Below are 17,447 nucleotides of genomic sequence, written 5' to 3' on the forward strand. Positions count from 1 at the left end.
TAATTTTGAGTAAAAAATTATTTTTAAAAAAATTTCTTGAATTTGATTTCACGTGAAGAATAATTCATGATTTATCATGAGTCCAAAATAATCCAAAGTTCAAATAACTTTAAGTCCAAAATCATCTCAAGTTCAAAATTTTTAACTTATTATTATAATAAAAACATTCAATTAAACATAATCACATAAATTTAAAATCAATTTAATCAAAAATAGTTTTGCAAAATTAATTTTACTTAAAATGAATTTTGTCAACGTTCTTTCAAATACACACCTAATAAAATGATTTCCATTAAAACAAAAGATGGGGTATTTTTTTCTTCATAAAATGAAATCATTTGAGCAGGAGGGCAAAGCATGTTGCCTAAGCATGCAGCCAAATGTAGAATGAGTAGATATTGATCATAGCTCCCACATAATTACTAATGATAAATCTAAGTAGTTTATTGGAAAAGATCTTAGCTTCGATGCACTTCTAATGGGACCTAAAAATCATCAAAAAGGAAACGGAATTCCTCCCACCTGCAATGATAATTAGAAATGTGCAACTCATATGACTTTATTTTTTTCTTCCCCTAGTTTGGGATGATGAGATCATTAACGAGCAAACTTACAAATAAAATTATATAGCGACTCTAAACATATATCATATTAGATTGTGTGATGACTTTGGACGGTCTCTAATATGATGAGTTCCTTGTTCATGTACAATCTCATGATTTGATAGAAAGGTCACATGCAGCAACTTTGGACTATTCGAAGGGGGGGTTATTCGAGTAATTGGATACACTATATTAAATTAAACTCAACTTTGGCCAAACTCAAAACAAGTTAAAGCACAACTAATTTAATTGGGGAATAATCATGAAATGGGGTATCTATGAGAACATGCTCATCATGGACCATCTAGATTTCTAATAATATCACCCACTAATTATATAATTCTGTTCAATCATGCCCTCGTCTTCCTCCCATCATTTGAAACTCATTTGTAACAGAGTTTTGAAGTATGGCAGGACCCGTTGTATCCTTTCATTACCAACTTATTATTAGTTTATTTTTATCCGATTGATTAGAATGCTTACTTGTGACATAATATAACATCAAATCCACCATAGAAGAGCTTTTACATGTTTGGATAAAGCTTCCAAAGAGAAAAAAATAAAGAAAAATTAAAAAGGGCCCGTGTTGGCATGCTTGGCACTTATTCATAACAAAGGAGGGCATAGATGTAAAATACAATAATGTCAGAGGGACAATGAGGGTTTTGGAGAGACAAAGCTTTCTTATTTAAACCATGTACTCACTCGTTGATTCCTCACACCAAAACAAACACCAAAACTAAAACTAAAGGAGAAAGAAACATCAAGAGAGTCACTGACAACCAACCTTGCATGCCAAGTCCTAACTTCATTCTTTGTTAATTTCTTTCCCTTCCATCCACTCCTCTCTATCTTCTTACTATCTCACCTTACCAAAACAAATTGTTTACTTTCATTCACGTCCAAAACTTGAACATGAAACCCTACACGTCATCACCATCATCCTCCAAGTCCAAAAAGAAGCCAACAACAACACAACAAGATCATGAAACAGCATGGGGAGGAAGGTACCTTGGAGTGAGGAGGAGGCCATGGGGAAGGTATGCGGCCGAAATTCGCGACCCTTCCACTAAGGAAAGACATTGGTTGGGCACGTTTGATACCGCAGAAGAGGCCGCCCTAGCATATGATAAGGCGGCCCGCTCCATGCGGGGCTCACGTGCTCGAACCAACTTCATCTATCCGGATACTCCTCCGGGTTCTTCTGTCACCTCCATCCTCTCTCCAGACGAGCAAACCCAAACCCAAATCCACCAGGCCCAAGAAGAGCTCTCCTCTCTATTCAACCCAAACCCGTTTCCACAACCTGACCCGAACCCGCAATTTTCCTTATGCGGGTTTTCGGGTATCCCGAACACTCCTACATTTTCTGCCACCGAAGAAATTGCCTCATCCGGTGGCTATAGCTACAGTTATGGATACACCGAAGGAGGAACCGGCGTGGAGAGTTCACATTTTAAGCTCTTTGATGATGGTGAAACGCAGCTTCCACCATTGCCACCGGATATCACAAGCTCCATGGGCTATGAAATGAGTAATGGGCTTTATGGAAACGATGTCGGGTTTTCGGATCCAAGTTGCGGAGCTAATGCTTCCGGGTCGGGTTACCCGTATTCGGGGTTCGAATCAGGTGATTACGTGGTGCATAGTCCACTCTTTAGTGCAATGCCATCAGTGTCAGATAATGTGGCAACGGGCCATGAGGGTTTTGATTTGGGAAGCTCTTCTTATTTCTTCTGAAATTAGAACGAGAGTTCTTCAATTGAGGAAATGTGCATTGCGGATTTGGAATTGCATGCTGCAGTTTCGTGGTTAATTTGTGTGTTTCTTTTGTTGAGTGTGACTTTGTTTGTAGTTATTAGTATTATTATGTGCAAAGTACATATTGTGGTGAGTGTGCTGTGTGTTGTGTTGTGTTTTGTGAGGAAAGGGACATATTTTGGTGGGTACTTGGGCTTTGGGGAGTAGAGGCTTGTAATGGGCCCTCTCTTTACGGGGCTTTTTCTTTGCAATGTTGATTTCTTTTCCAAAAATATGCTCCATTTGGATTATTTGCATTTTGCTATCATTACTCACTTGTTGCTTAATTACAAAAATCCAATTATTAGTTAATAATATAAAAAACAAAATGTCATGAAGAAATAGAGAGACATCAAAACTAAACACCACTAAACTTTTCAAGATATTGAGCGAGATTAAATCAAACAAAGAAGCTGTAGTATTTAATTTCCATATCAAATTAAACTCTTCAATCTTTATGATGGCACATGGATTCAAGTATTTTATGGCCACTTTTGCATGTCTATCAATCTTCATGATGAGCTGCTTGCATTCTTTTGAACTTGATATTCTCTCTATACACTCATATAATTTAAAAAATACTTAATTTTATACTGATTAACAATAATAGTTGATTTAATTTAATTTTATTAGTTTCATTAAAAAAACTATATTTTCTTAACTACCCTTAATCACATATTTGAGATGGTGCTCCGATCTGATTTTAGAATTTTTCTTATATTTTAGTCCATCTTGAGTTATTTTTTCTTCTTATTATATTTGAGTTAAGAAGAAATACATAGGTTGTAAAAATGTCATATTTAAACTTTCTTCTTGTGTTTAACTCCTAATAGTTAGTATTTTCATTTAGAATAAGGCTATATAAGAAGAGTTGCTTATAGACTATCTTAAGGTGTAATGTAATAAATATTGATTGGTTAATAAAACTGTGTTGATGCAAGAGAGAAAGACTACCATAAGATTAATGTCAATAAAGTGAGAGTCGTGTACAATAACTTATTATTTTCTTATTATGACTGGAATAAAAAAAGAATTGAAATCAAAATAATTAATAAAAAATTTCTATGAAATTCTAAAAGATGTAACTTTTTTTATTGAATGGGAACTATCATTTTTATAATTTAAATAACTACGATTATGTTTGGATAAAAGATATACATTTTCTTTAATATAATGCACATATTTTTTTATTACTTTTACTACAGAAAATGAAAAGAAAGAAACTATAAATTTCAAAATAAAAATACTTTTTTTTTACCTCTTTTAATGAAATCTAAACATAACTAAATTGATAAGTTATGTCAACTTCAACGATCATATTGGTGCTTTTTCTTCTAATATTTAAATGGTTCAGAACCCAAACTAATGCTCTCCACTTGGATTAGAAATCAAAAAGTTTAAATAAGTATTCATTATCAATATAAAAAAATTGACTGATTAATTTTTTAAATTAAAAAAATTTAGTAAATGAATGACCCAATTGTAATTTTTTAATTTGAAAACCTAAGTAAAAATTTCTTGACTGATTTTTTTTAAAGTTCAATTAAAAAAACACTCAATATTTTTTTTTCTTAGGAATGAGTTATTTGCAAGAGTGATACTGACTTTAGTTTCTTACATAAGATTTCAGATTTGAATTTTTTATGAAAAAATATCACTAAAAATAATTAATTAAATTTTTTAATAAAAAAAATTAATTATTAATAAAATTAATAGATATTATCGAACAATATCACCTTAAAACAATATTATTGGTTCATTTAAACAGCCCATGCATGCAGATATTGTGAGGCACAAACATCCGTCTGAAATCAACACGTGGTGTTGAATCCTGCACGAGAGCGAGATGAAAGGTAATGAATGGAATGAGAGAGAGAGAGAGTGAGAGGCATATGCTTTCTCCCATCCACTTCCTCTCTATCTCAAATGGAACTCGAATCTGGAGTTTCAGCTTCTCAGAAGAATCCCTCTCAGGTAGTTACATAACGTTCTTTCAATTGCGTTTATGATATATATATTTTTTTATAGTTTTATTTTACAGCCAGTTTTTCTCTTTTCTTTTTTGTGAATTGCAAATAGTCAATCATTTTCTGACAGGTTTTTCTGTACCAAAATTAACTAGGTTTTGCTACATGAATATAAAATTAAAAATCGACAATGTTTTACTTACATACACAATAATGAACCTGTGTTAAGTCAATTTTGTTTATGTTTGCGTGTGCTTGTATTTTTTTTTTCAGTCAATCTTGTGATTCAAGATTCGTCCTCTTTTGCTTTACTTCACTTCAACCTTTTTGTCGATTTTGTTTAAGAATGTTGTTTAATGTTTATTCTTTTTCTTCAAAACTTACTCCATTTTTTTGTGTGCATTGAAGTTTGAACTTCAATGGAGATCAGTGGGATTCCAATAATTTGCCATGGTAGCATATAAATTTCTTTAGGAGCAGAGTAGAAAGTTAGACACCCCTGTTATGATGAGATAAATAGGAAATATGTTTAATCATGATATCCAAATTAAGGGAACCAACGCGCTTAACTGTTTAAATTATCTTTTTTTTTATTTTTTATTTCTATGTGATAACGGATCATGTTCATATTTCTTCATTTTTGTGGTTCATTTGTCATCTTATATTGAGTATGTGATTCATCTGTTTTTTTTTTCAAGTTAAGAAAACTTATCAGTATTGACTCCTTTGGATTTCCTCAATTGTATCTTGAAATGCAATATTTTGATGATGTTGCCCATTGTTTTCTTTTCCTAGTATTATTCACTTGATTAATGAAAATTTAGTGACTTACATAAAAAAAATTTTCATGCTTGCAGTTGTCATGGGTAAATTTATCTAAAGATTTATTGTTAGCATATCAAAGCTTTGGTGTAGTGTATGGAGATCTAAGCACATCACCTCTCTATGTTTATACAAGCACATTATCAGGAAAGTTACAGAGCCACCTTAATGAAGAAGTTATCTTTGGGATTTTTTCGTTGATTTTCTGGACCCTCACATTAATACCGTTGCTTAAATATGTAGTCATCATATTAAACGCTGATGATAATGGTGAAGGTATTCCAACAACACCTATTTTTCTTTTAATTTGTTTAATTTCTAGTGGAAAGGTTATCAACTATACCTGTGATTATGATACACTGTTGTTAGGTGGGACATTCGCTCTTTATTCGCTGCTCTGTAGGCATGCAAATATTAGCTTACTCCCTAATCAACAAGCAGCTGATGAGGAGATGTCATGCTACAAAAATGGTCTCTCACCAGAGGCTGCGGAATCATCTTCATTGAAGAGGTTTTTGGAGAATCATAGAAGTTTAAAAACAGCCCTGCTGGTTGTGGTGTTGCTAGGTGCTTGCATGGTCATAGGTGATGGTGTGTTTTCTCCAGCAATTTCAAGTAAGATACTTTTGTAATTGAAAATTAGGAGCGTGTCGATCTTTTTAGCAAATCATTTTAGAGTAATCCTAGTGTTCAATTCAAATACTTTGTTCAATTTACCCATACTCCTCTATGTTTTCTTGAATGAATTAGAAGTTGAACTAGAAATTAAATTTAGAATTTTTCATGTATGTTAATGTTATAATCTCATTGAAGAGCTTTCAATAGATCATTTTAATTTATTTATTTTTTGCATTGTTTGCTATATATATATATATATAGTTTGAGGGTGTCTGGATCCTGGGTATTTAATGCAAGAAGTTAACCTCTCAACCTGTTGATTTTGTGAAAATTTGTGAAAGAACTAAAAGCTAATCTAGTAAAATTGATTTAGGAAATTTCCACTCATGCTGAATGTTTCACCATTGTCTTTAGTAGAATAATACACAACTTCTTTAGTTTGTTTATTGTTGCTGAACCAAATTAAAACTCAAGTAATAACATCAATTTTTGAACTTTTTACAAAAGAATTCTCTTGCTTCTAATGAGAAATTGTCACCTGCCCACTTACCCTACAGTTCTAGCAGCAGTATCAGGAGTTCGAGTTACCAAAACAAAATTCACTGATGGTGAGTCAATTTTTGTTTGTTAAAAATATTACAGTTCTTAGTTATCATAGCTTGTGCAAGCCTAAGGGGCTTAATATTATATTACCAAAGATGTTTCATATTGTTTCCAGTTGAAGTTGTCCTGATAGCATGTGTCATATTGGTTGGCCTATTTGCTCTCCAACATTATGGCACACACAAAGTTGCATTTGTGTTTGCACCTGTAGTAATCATCTGGCTTGCAGCCATTTTTTCTATTGGACTTTACAATATAATATATTGGAATCCAAAAATATTCCATGCTATATCCCCACTCTATTTAATCAAGTTCTTTATCAAGAATGCTAAAGAAGGTTGGATTTCACTTGGAGGGATGCTTCTGTGTATTACTGGTATGTCTGCTCTGAAACTACCAGAAATTATATTATAAGTTGATTAGATACTCCATTTTCTATTTTATAAATTTAATTGAGCTTTGACTAACTAAAAGCTGAGATTTTAACTACAAAATACTAAGTTTAATAACTCTTGACCGTTGTGTCTCACCAGGAACTGAAGCTATGTTTGCGGATATTGGTCATTTTACTACATTGTCAATAAGGGTGAGCTTATAGCTTGACTTAATTTTGTACATCAGATTTATCCTTTCTTGGTAACTATTATTAATTTCTAGGAAGATAATAATTATTATTGTACTTCTATTGCAATTGTGTTTACATGGGATTTTCTTATAACATTTTTCTTCCATGCACAGCTTGCCTTTGCCTTTGTTATATACCCTTGTTTGGTAGTGCAATACATGGGCCAAGCAGCTTTTTTGTCGAAAAACCTTAACTCTGTCCATAATAGTTTTTATGACTCTATACCTGGTTAGTTCTTCTGAGTCTCTGACTTCTTCGTACTGATCATGGTTTTTAAACTACAGTAATTTGGTTTAATTTGTTAGTGTTTTTGCTTGTCCAACAGAACCTATACTTTGGCCAGTTTTTGTTATTGCCACCCTTGCAGCTATTGTTGGAAGTCAAGCTGTTATTACTGCCACTTTCTCCATCATCAAGCAGTGCCATGTACTTGGTTGCTTTCCACGAGTCAAAATCGTACACACCTCAAAGCATATGTTTGGACAAATCTACATCCCAGAAATCAACTGGATACTTATGATCTTGACCCTTGCTGTAACCATTGGATTTCGGGACACAACCTTAATTGGAAATGCTTATGGTAATTTATTCATTTTTGAAACAGACTGTGTTTGTGCTTATGTGTATGTGTGTAGCATTGGCTTGTACTATTTTGGAGACAATTTGGTCTTTATTTGAATGAGTGCATTTTGTCTCTTTAATTGTGTAATTTGATCAATAGTTCAAATCAATCAAATGCCAAAACAGACGTTTAATGATTTTCAAGTACACGAACTAGCTTGAGGGTGTGAAAGTAGGCTGATAAAAATAAAGAAAACTTAAGGTTCATAAAAAAACTTTGTATTACACCTGAGGTTTCTGTTTTGGTAAATCCAACTTAAAATATGTTCTCTTTTCCTGTTAGTGATTTTGAGAAATGGCAGTTTGATTGTTAGTTTTGCATTGCTATGTACGCACACTTACAAGTGCTCAGGCTTCTTATCTAGGAGTTTTCCTATTTAGACTAGAGAGAATGAATATGCATCTTTTGAAACTATGGTACTGGGCTGGTAACATTGCCTGTGGCACATGTTTTTGAGTTAAAATAAAGGCAACAAATAGAAGGTTTCTCTAACTTGAATTAAAATGGCAATGTTCTATTTATCTTATTTGTTAATGTTTTTGTTTTTTCATATTTGGTTTACAGGCCTTGCTTGTATGACGGTTATGTTTGTGACTACATTTCTGATGGCACTAGTCATAATGTTTGTCTGGCAGAAAAACATTCTGATTGCCACAATATTCCTTCTGTTTTTTTGGGTGATAGAGGGTTTATATCTATCTGCAGCATTGATAAAAGTGTTTCAAGGAGGATGGGTTCCTCTTGTCTTATCTTTCATCTTCATGCTTGTTATGCATGTATGGCATTATGGCACTTGTACCAAGTACAACTACGATCTAAGCAACAAAGTTTCATTGAAATGGTTACTGGCTTTGGGCCCTAGCCTTGGTGTTGCCCGTGTCCCCGGGATTGGTCTCATCTACACAGAACTTGCAACAGGAATACCTGCAATATTTTCCCACTTTGTAACCAACCTCCCTGCATTTCACATGGTGTTGGTCTTTGTTTGTGTGAAAACAGTTCCTGTTCCACATGTATTAACCAAAGAACGTTTCCTAATCGGGCGAGTTTGTCCGAGACCATATCGAATGTATAGGTGCACTGTCAGATATGGATACAAGGACATTAGAAGGGATGATAGAGACTTTGACAACCATATCATACGATGTATAGCCGAGTTTATCCAAATAGAGGCGCAGGAATTACAACTCTCGATTTCTGAAACTTCTTCATTCGATGGAGGGACAACTATTATAAGTGTTAGAAGCTTCGAATCAGTTTCAAGTTGGACAGTGTCTGAGAATGAAGATGTTGGTGTGGACAACAACATTGCTAGTGGTAGATCTTTCTCTCGACAACCATCGATTTCCACTTATGACAAAGAAAACCCACATTCAAGAAGGCGCCACGTTAGTTTCCTGGTACCTGATGATCCTGCATTGGATCATGAAGTTAAGCAGGAGCTTCTTGATTTAGCTCAAGCTATGGAGGCTGGGGTTGCATATATAATGGGGCACACACATGTGAAGGCAAGGAAATCATCCTCATTATTGAAAAGGCTTGTGATCAATGTTGGGTATGCATTTCTTCGAACGAATTGCAGGGGTCCAGCTACGGCTCTTAACATTCCTCACATCAGTCTCATTGAAGTTGGAATGATATATTATGTGTAGTTGGTGGAAGTAATCATAGTAGGACTTACAATTAATTAGTCAAGATCACCAACAGTTCAACAAGAACAACAGGTGCAAAATTTTTAGTTACATTTTGTTTCATTATTTAATGCATGTAAATTGTTTTTGATGGTGAGGATTTCTTTCAATTGAAAATTCAAATCCAAAGAACCCAATCCATATCATTTGTGTAGACATCATCAACTTGTTACTAACATGTGAGAATCCAACCCTTTAAGAATTCATAATCATTCGTCTAGTACCAAATTTCAGAACACTAGAAATAAATAGAGGTATATTTCAACATTCAACAATTTATAATCCACACTCTAGTATAACAAAAAGAATAACGGTGAAAAGAAAATCAATCTGTTCCTTTAGAAATCTCTGCCAGGAGTGTGATGTCCCTAAACCAATGCTGGCTATACATGTGCAATAATTGAGAAAAATAAGATCATCATAACAATTCCACTAGACACGTGCACCAATTTTGTTGCTGAGTTTCTATCTGAGTTCGTCGGACCAGGTGAATCTGAAATAAGACATACGCACATAATTTATTTCACTAGAAAATCCCTTGTTAATAATAATTCTAATATTTTCAACTTACTCTTTATTATTTTCTCCTTTTCATAAGTATTGATATTTTAAGAGTTTGATAAATACTTATGGTCAGTATAAAAAAAATTACATTGTCAATCAATATATTTGTCGGTAAATATACATCACTTTTTAGATAATTATTGTATAGATAATAAATTTTTTATACATAATTTATAATTAAATTATAATGTAAAATTATTTTAAACTATCAATACGTAATTATTTTCTTATGTTTTAATCTTCTTTTATGTATCCCTTAATATCCTCTTACTAGGGATACAGGCAATAAGGATCAACATATTAATAAAGACATTTTAATTTAATTATAATAATATTTTATATTTTTTAAATATTCCCTAATCACTGTACATTAACCTTAAATATAAATAATTATAAAAAGGTGATAATACTGGTTAAAATTTATTGAAAAAATAACTCATACAAATTTGTAATCTTTAAAAGATACCAACAGATAATATCGAATTTATTTAAAAGATTGTGTTAAAAATGTATTGTTAACATTTCTCAATGTATACAAAAGTATTAGAAGGAAAACATACTTGTGAGGCAGGACAATGGATTGACATGTTGGCCACATCTACCAGGCAATTGCTGAGCCTCATTGATATTAATGCCAGCTTGTTCTGCTTGCCTTGTGCCTCTGTTGCTCACCAAGCTACATAGGCATTCTGCATCTGATTCAATCACAGATTTAAGTGGTTCACAGCAACTATCAGGTGGGTCTTCGGTGCCATTGAGGTAGTTTAGGCAAGGTGAAAGCTTATTAAGGCAAGAGCTATCTTGAGCACTTCCTCTTGGAATACATGTTAATAGGACAAGAAATGCAATCCAGCAAAGTGCCCTCAAAATGGTTTCCATTTTCGTTGTTGGTGATGGTATATCTATGCCTTAGTGCCATTATGCTTAATATTTATATGTGAAAAAATAAGAATGAAGTGTAACAATTAACTAGAGAGGGAGAAAAATAGTGATTTGAAAGTAATAGTTAATTAAGAGTTGGTGATCAAACTTATAGCCAAACTTGTTGACCGACCCATTTGGCCTTTGTTGTTCATTTTGTGGAAGGTTTTGAATGTGTGGCTCAGAGTTAATAGGAAGGTGCCACGGGTAATATGACAGTTGGACAGGTGAAGCTACTTTCATTCTCGAAGTTCATACATTCAAAGAAAAGGGGTTAGGTGAAGCATTGTCCCCTGTTTCTATAAAGACTAAATAGCTAAATTCATCACTTATGTATAGTCTATACTGTATAACAGGTCATTTATCTTTCATCTTGACTACTTTTTACTTCGCATAATTACTGGTAGAGATAATTTTAGTTAACATAGAATTATTATAAGAAACAAAACTTATTTTTTGAATATTTAATATTATTATATCTTTAATACTCTCATTTAATTTAAGAATGTGTTACACATATAAAGATTAAATTAAAAATACATTATACGTATAAAGACTAAATTAAGAATGTATTATATGTATAAAGACTAAATTAAAAATGCTTAAAAATATAGCATGTTTCATTGGATGCCATGATGACAAATACCAAACCCGTAAATTTCACACATATAAGGACTAATTTAATAATTTTATAAAAGTAAAAACTAAAAAAAGGTTGCAACACATATGTAAAGTAAATTACATGACGAATCACTTTGTCAGTGGTTCATGCTAAGTAACCCTTCTCCTTTAATCATATAAAACTTCAGAACAGTGAAAACAAAGGATCTTTATTCCTTGCCTGCAATTTACTCATGGTACCTAAGGAAGTAAAGTTTATTCAGATTCAAAAACTAAGCCAATATAAATCACAAATCTTGAGCAAATTAAAGCCTTATTACTGACCTGGCCTCTGTCAACTACACCCAAAGAGTCAAAACACCAACCCACCAATTAATCCTTCCTTCAAGCATTATCTCACAATGTCTTCAAACCTCACCATTGAACAAAGGCTCGAACAGCTGCAAAAGGCAAAGGAAAGAGCACAACCCCAACCACCCAAAGGGGCCAAAATCCAACGGGTAGCACATCATCTCCGAGACCGAAAGCATTTCACCAAGCATTACGAGCCGAAACTGATGTCATTGGGTCCCATCCATCACGGTGCTGAAAAACTGCAGCTGGGAGAGCAGTGTAAGCAAAGGTGGGCAGCAACGTACATCGAAAGCACTGGAAAAACCCCACAAACTCTACACAAAAGGGTTGTGGACGATTTTGAAAACCAGAAGAAGTTGTTTGACGATGACCTTTTATTAGCATCGACCCAACAGTAAGTGAGACTACATGATATGCTTTTTTGTTGATAGGTTTAAATATTTTTTTAGTTTTCATAATTTTACATACTTTTCAATTTGGTTCTTATAGTTTAAAACATGCTAATTTTGATCTTTATAGTTACATTTTTCTATTTAATTTGGACATAGTTGTGAAATCACCATATGTCGTTTTATCAACCATAGCATATTGGGTCTTTGAACTTCTTTCCTTTGTCCTTGACGACATATTACTCATTCTACTGTTCATTGGCAATAACCTTTTACAATCACAATCAACAACCACTCAAAACAATTGTTGCAACACAAGAATCATAACTCCACCAATGCCGCTCAAGGCATTGCAGCTGAAGATCCACACCTTTTAGGGATTCTTCTCTAAGATTGTGTTTGATTTAGGGAGGGAGAAGAGAAATCTTTTGGGTCCTATTCGTCACAAATGCACCTTGCTCGAAACTCAAGCGCCATGGAAAGTCATGTCTACAAAATTCCACAGTAAAAAGTCTCCGTCACTCATCGAACAAACAAATGACATTAACGTGATTTCATAGCGAGAGGCCAAATAGAAAGAAAAAAACAAAAAGAAAACGCGATAAAAATCAAATTTACATGTTAAACTGTATGTACCAACTTGAAAAGTAAGGGTCAAAAGGGTATGTAAATCTTGTTAATACATACAACTTTTTATTTATAGAAACTAAAAGTAAATAATTTGCTTACGGGTAAGCCAAAAATTTGAACTTTAATCACTGGTGGTGTCTTTTCAGGTATCAGAAGCAAGGCTTCACAACCATGGAAGAAAAGATTCAGTGGATGCTGTTCGTGGACGCGTGTGCCCTGCTGCAAATTCTGGAACATGCAAATCTTCACGCACCGGAGAAAATGAAAATCAAGGTCGATCAACTGGTTCTGGTGATGGGGGACGTGCTCTTGTTAGAGAACCAGCTTCCTTTCTCTTTGCTGAAACTGTTGTGGAAAAACGACGAGAGCGAGTTGATGAAAACAATGAAAAAGTTTCTTCGGTGTCATCATTGGGCCACCAAAAAAGAAGACATGATCATAGAAACGGAGTTCCCAGAACCTAATCATCTTCTCGATCTTCAGCGCTCTATCATCCTCTATGATCCTAACAAGAGAAAACAGACTCAAAATAATGATAATCAAAATCAAGACACTAACAAGGGGAATGAGGCTCAAAATGATCCAAACATAAACATGGCCAACATGGGAAATCCGACTCCAAATGAAAACCCTGTGCAAAGTTGGACTATTATTAATAATATAATTAGACGTTGCCTGCCAAAAACCAAAAGAAAGAATCCAAATGAAAACAACGACGACATGGTAACATACAGGTACCATTTTTTCTTCTCTGCTTACTCTATCAAGACTTATTTTTCTATTTGTTTCACCTTTTAATAGATAGATATATATAGAGAGAATTAAGTTATTTCAAGAATAACTTTGAAATAAGTTACTCCTTATACATTACAAAATAAAAATAAAAGGTTAGAATGACTAGAGTTGAACAAGTGTTCATTCTTAAAAATATAATCATGAGTTACAATGATAATTTTTAATGAATAAATTTTAGCATATATCACCTAAAGCATTAGACTTGTTTGTATCTAAACCCTATATTGCAAATAACATAAATTTAATAATAGTAGCATAATAGATTTAAAAAATGAGTTAAATGCTTATGTATTGACTTATATCTAACTATAAATTACTGTTTAAATTATTTTAAGATAATTATTTTAAAATTAATAAACTTATCATATATAATATGTTATGATTGAATAATTTTGTAAAACTTTTTATATTATTGCATAGTACCTTTTCTCTTAAATATAACCATTAATTTTATTTTAAAAATTAATATCTTTGGTATGATTTCATGTATTAAATTATAATTGCTTGATCAAACATTATTATACTCAACATAATAAAAAAAACGAAAATAAATAATTTAAATATTAGATATTTTAAAATGACTATTGTGAATTATATAATACAAAATATTGACAAATTATTTTTCTCAATCTTTCATCAATTGTACAGGAACATAAAGGAGTTAAAAGAAGCAGGGATTGTATTGAAGTCAAGCAAGACACGTAGGCCAAGAGATGTATCATTCTCCTATGGTTGGATCCGTTCGGAGTTAAAGCTTCCTGAGATTGTTGTAGATGACACAACAGCTGCTACTGTGCTAAACCTAATAGCATATGAGATGTGTCCTGATTTTGAGAACGACTATGGGATTTGCTCTTATGTGTCCTTCTTGGACTCACTCATAGACCACCCAGATGACGTGAAGGCATTGAGATCAGAACAGATTTTGCTCAATTCATTAGGGAGTGATGAGGAAGTGGCCAACCTCTTCAATACCATAAGCACTGACTTGGTTCCTGATATGGTGAAATATGCTGATGTTAGAAATGAAATTGAGAAGCATTACAGTGATAAGAGTAGGACTTGGCTGGCTCTAGGGTATCATACCTATTTCAGCAACCCTTGGGCTATCATTGCATTCCATGCTGCAGTTGTGGGCCTTGCCCTAACTTTTGTCCAAACTTGGTATACTATTCACCCACCAAAATAACTACACTATACAGTCTTGAGAAAAATAATGTAATAATAGTAGTATTAATAATCATACAGTAATATGTTTGTGTGTGATTCACTGTGTCACTGCCACAAATAAATTAATTTGTTATTATTTTTTTGTATGGTTGGAATTTTGTAAATAGAAAAATTGTCGAATAAAGGTTTTCATGTAATTTGATAACTAATTATGTTCATGCTTGGTACTTTTGTACAATTATGAGTGGTTATGAAATCATTTTATTTGGATTAGTTTATCTCTTAGAGAATTTTCAGTTTCCTTTTATTTTCGCAAGATAATTTTTAAAGCTTTTACGACTTGTTGATATTGAGGTTGATTCAACGTTGGTGTCTGCAGAATTCATAGAGGGATTAGCTCTACCCTTTGTGTATGGTATACGGTACTATTGGTGGTAAAAAAAAAAAAGAAGTAGAAACGATCGTGTGCTTGTGTGAGGATGTGGTCAAGAAAAAGATGTTCCCTTTGCTAGTGTGATTGGTGAACTAATTAAAATGTGAGAGGTTCCTGTGGAAGGTGGTCCCCTCATGATTATAGGTCGTAAACAATACATGAAAAAAAAAGAGGATAAAAACCTAGAAATGATAAAGTGAGTTATAACTGATCAAGTCACTCAAATTAATTAACTCATTATGTTTCAAAAAAATTAAGTTTAGTCAAGTTAATTAGCTCACTTTTTGATAAGTAAAAATAATATATTCATGTTTGATTTACTAAAAATGGTGATTGTAACTAAGAAGTGTAAAATTAGCTCAATAATTCAAATTAAATGACATATATTTATTCAATTTTGTTAGGGCATTATTCAATTGCTATTCTATTTCTATAAATAAATATCTTATCATAAATACTCCACGGATATTACCTCTAATAGTATTATTATTTCCATTTTAAAAGATATAAACTAAATTACTATTATTATTAATTCAGTGTAACTAATAATTAGTTATTAGGGGTGGGAATAGGTCAGGTCGGCCTACAGGAGCCTATGACCTGGCCTACATAAAGTCTGGTCTGAACTGGCTTATTTAATTAAAAGGTTAGGCTCAGACTTTTTTAAAAGCCTATTAAATAGACCAGACTTAGACTTGTTAAAAAACCTTATAAGCCTGTCGGCCTATATATATATTTATATATTATTTTTTGGGTACAATTAATTTTTTTTGAAACCAATAGACTTTGATTACATTACTATTCCATAACTTTCATTCCTATAATCAACTAATCAAATAAAACTTTAACTATAAGTTAGGTATGAGTCATATACCCGTTTATATTACTCATTATTTTTATTGATTTATTAACGTTTCCTTTTCCATTAACTTTCCTATTACGTTTTTTTACTCAAAGCAAACAAATATAAAAAGGCTTTTAAAGAGGCTATCAGGACAGACTTTTAAAAAGGTCAGGCCGAGCTAAAATAAAAGTTTTTGATAGGTTATAGGTCAGACTCAAGCCTCAAAAATTCATCGTAAACTAGACTCAGGCCTTTTAAAGCCTGGCTTGGCCTGACCTATTCCCACCCCTATTAGTTATTAACAAATAAATTATGTTGCCTTACCTATTATAATTCATTTTCATTAATAAATAAAAATATTTTTTATACTACCCTACGCACCTAAAATCTTACATAATTGATTGTCAGAAATTTATAATTGTTTGAATCTAATTGTTATATAATATTATAATTTACTTTTATTAATAAATAAAATCTTATATAATTGATTAGTAAAAAAATATGATTTATTGATTAATTCAACTATTAACAAATTTACCTTTACCTAAAATAGTATACAATATATTTCTCTAATATTATTATTATTTCCATTTTTAAAGATATAAACTAAATTATTATTATTAATTCAGTGTAACTAAATTATTAACAAATAAATTACCTAAAATCTTATATAATTGATTTCTCAAAAATATATAATTGAGAGATTAATTCAATTATTAAAAACTTTATGTTTTCCTAAAATATTATACAATTGATTGATTATAATAAATATTAATAATAATTATAATATCTGTTTTTAATTACGATAATAGTTAACAAATCAATTCATTAAATTTAAAAAATGATTTTTCTATCATAATTACATTTAATTATAGTAATTGCAATTAATTAAGTTAAATGTCATATGGTCAACCTCATCTATAAATACTACATGTGTATCTCTGTTATCTTTTATCGTTTGCGTTGTTTGTTTCTGGATATGCTATCATTTTTATTCTTTTTTATTTGATTTTTTTTTACATATTTAGTCTAATATTTTCCGTTTCTTTAATTCTATTTTTTATTTTGTTTCATGTTGTTTAAATATTTCTCTTCTTGCATCAGAAAAAGAATAACTCCCCCATTGATTAATTTTTTAAAGGAAACTATTTTTTAAAATTAGTTATGGTAGATTTTAGTTTATGGGGGGATATAATTCCCTGCTTTGTATTACCTTTCCTTTTCAGGCATAAAACTATGATATTTTAAATATTTGTTTTGCTTTATGATGCTTTTTAAATAATTTTTTAAATGATTTTTTTTTAATATGTAATCACGTTAGAAGGGAATAACTTTGCTTATATAGCATAATAGTTTATACAATCAGAAAACATTTT

The 17,447-nt window shown here is 32.0% G+C and overlaps 4 protein-coding genes across 4 annotated transcripts; 3 read left to right on the forward strand and 1 right to left on the reverse strand.

Moving 5' to 3' along the window:
* The first annotated feature begins 1,137 nt into the window (after positions 1-1,137).
* Positions 1,138-2,629, forward strand: LOC100809600 (ethylene-responsive transcription factor LEP). Its single transcript, XM_003547991.5, has one exon. It carries the CDS (start codon positions 1,518-1,520, stop codon positions 2,340-2,342), a length of 825 nt encoding a protein of 274 aa, XP_003548039.1. The 5' UTR covers positions 1,138-1,517; the 3' UTR covers positions 2,343-2,629.
* A 1,600-nt stretch (positions 2,630-4,229) lies between these two features.
* Positions 4,230-9,444, forward strand: LOC100810134 (potassium transporter 4). The gene is made up of 9 exons (XM_003547992.4): positions 4,230-4,376; positions 5,227-5,467; positions 5,561-5,806; positions 6,367-6,417; positions 6,528-6,788; positions 6,946-6,998; positions 7,151-7,265; positions 7,363-7,617; positions 8,224-9,444. The coding sequence occupies exons 1-9, from the start codon at positions 4,329-4,331 to the stop codon at positions 9,309-9,311; spliced, it is 2,358 nt and encodes a 785-aa protein (XP_003548040.1). The 5' UTR covers positions 4,230-4,328; the 3' UTR covers positions 9,312-9,444.
* A 23-nt stretch (positions 9,445-9,467) lies between these two features.
* LOC100810664 (non-specific lipid transfer protein GPI-anchored 30) lies at positions 9,468-10,826 on the reverse strand. Its single transcript, XM_003547993.5, has 2 exons — positions 10,475-10,826; positions 9,468-9,843 (listed from the first exon to the last, which is right to left on the reverse strand). The coding sequence occupies exons 1-2, from the start codon at positions 10,791-10,793 to the stop codon at positions 9,734-9,736; spliced, it is 429 nt and encodes a 142-aa protein (XP_003548041.1). The 5' UTR covers positions 10,794-10,826; the 3' UTR covers positions 9,468-9,733.
* Positions 10,827-11,766: 940 nt separating this feature from the next.
* On the forward strand, positions 11,767-15,003 carry LOC100781810 (UPF0481 protein At3g47200). Its single transcript, XM_006599356.3, has 3 exons — positions 11,767-12,204; positions 12,976-13,563; positions 14,273-15,003. Exons 1-3 carry the CDS (start codon positions 11,858-11,860, stop codon positions 14,811-14,813), a joined length of 1,476 nt encoding a protein of 491 aa, XP_006599419.1. The 5' UTR covers positions 11,767-11,857; the 3' UTR covers positions 14,814-15,003.
* Positions 15,004-17,447: the final 2,444 nt, after the last annotated feature.

Source organism: Glycine max, chromosome 16, assembly GCF_000004515.6.
Source record: "Glycine max cultivar Williams 82 chromosome 16, Glycine_max_v4.0, whole genome shotgun sequence".
Classification (NCBI taxonomy): Eukaryota; Viridiplantae; Streptophyta; class Magnoliopsida; order Fabales; family Fabaceae; genus Glycine; species Glycine max.

Coding starts and splice junctions, on each gene's coding strand:
- LOC100810134 (XM_003547992.4), top strand. CDS start 4,329: ATGGAACTCGAATCTGGAGTTTCAGCTTCTCAGAAGAATCCCTCTCAG. Junction 4,377..5,226: donor CTCAGAAGAATCCCTCTCAG/GTAGTTACATAA, acceptor TCATGCTTGCAG/TTGTCATGGGTAAATTTATC. Junction 7,266..7,362: donor TTTTTATGACTCTATACCTG/GTTAGTTCTTCT, acceptor CTTGTCCAACAG/AACCTATACTTTGGCCAGTT.
- LOC100781810 (XM_006599356.3), top strand. CDS start 11,858: ATGTCTTCAAACCTCACCATTGAACAAAGGCTCGAACAGCTGCAAAAG. Junction 12,205..12,975: donor TTATTAGCATCGACCCAACA/GTAAGTGAGACT, acceptor GTGTCTTTTCAG/GTATCAGAAGCAAGGCTTCA. Junction 13,564..14,272: donor GACGACATGGTAACATACAG/GTACCATTTTTT, acceptor TCAATTGTACAG/GAACATAAAGGAGTTAAAAG.
- LOC100810664 (XM_003547993.5), bottom strand. CDS start 10,793: ATGGAAACCATTTTGAGGGCACTTTGCTGGATTGCATTTCTTGTCCTA. Junction 9,844..10,474: donor TCCATTGTCCTGCCTCACAA/GTATGTTTTCCT, acceptor GTCTTATTTCAG/ATTCACCTGGTCCGACGAAC.
- LOC100809600 (XM_003547991.5), top strand. CDS start 1,518: ATGAAACCCTACACGTCATCACCATCATCCTCCAAGTCCAAAAAGAAG.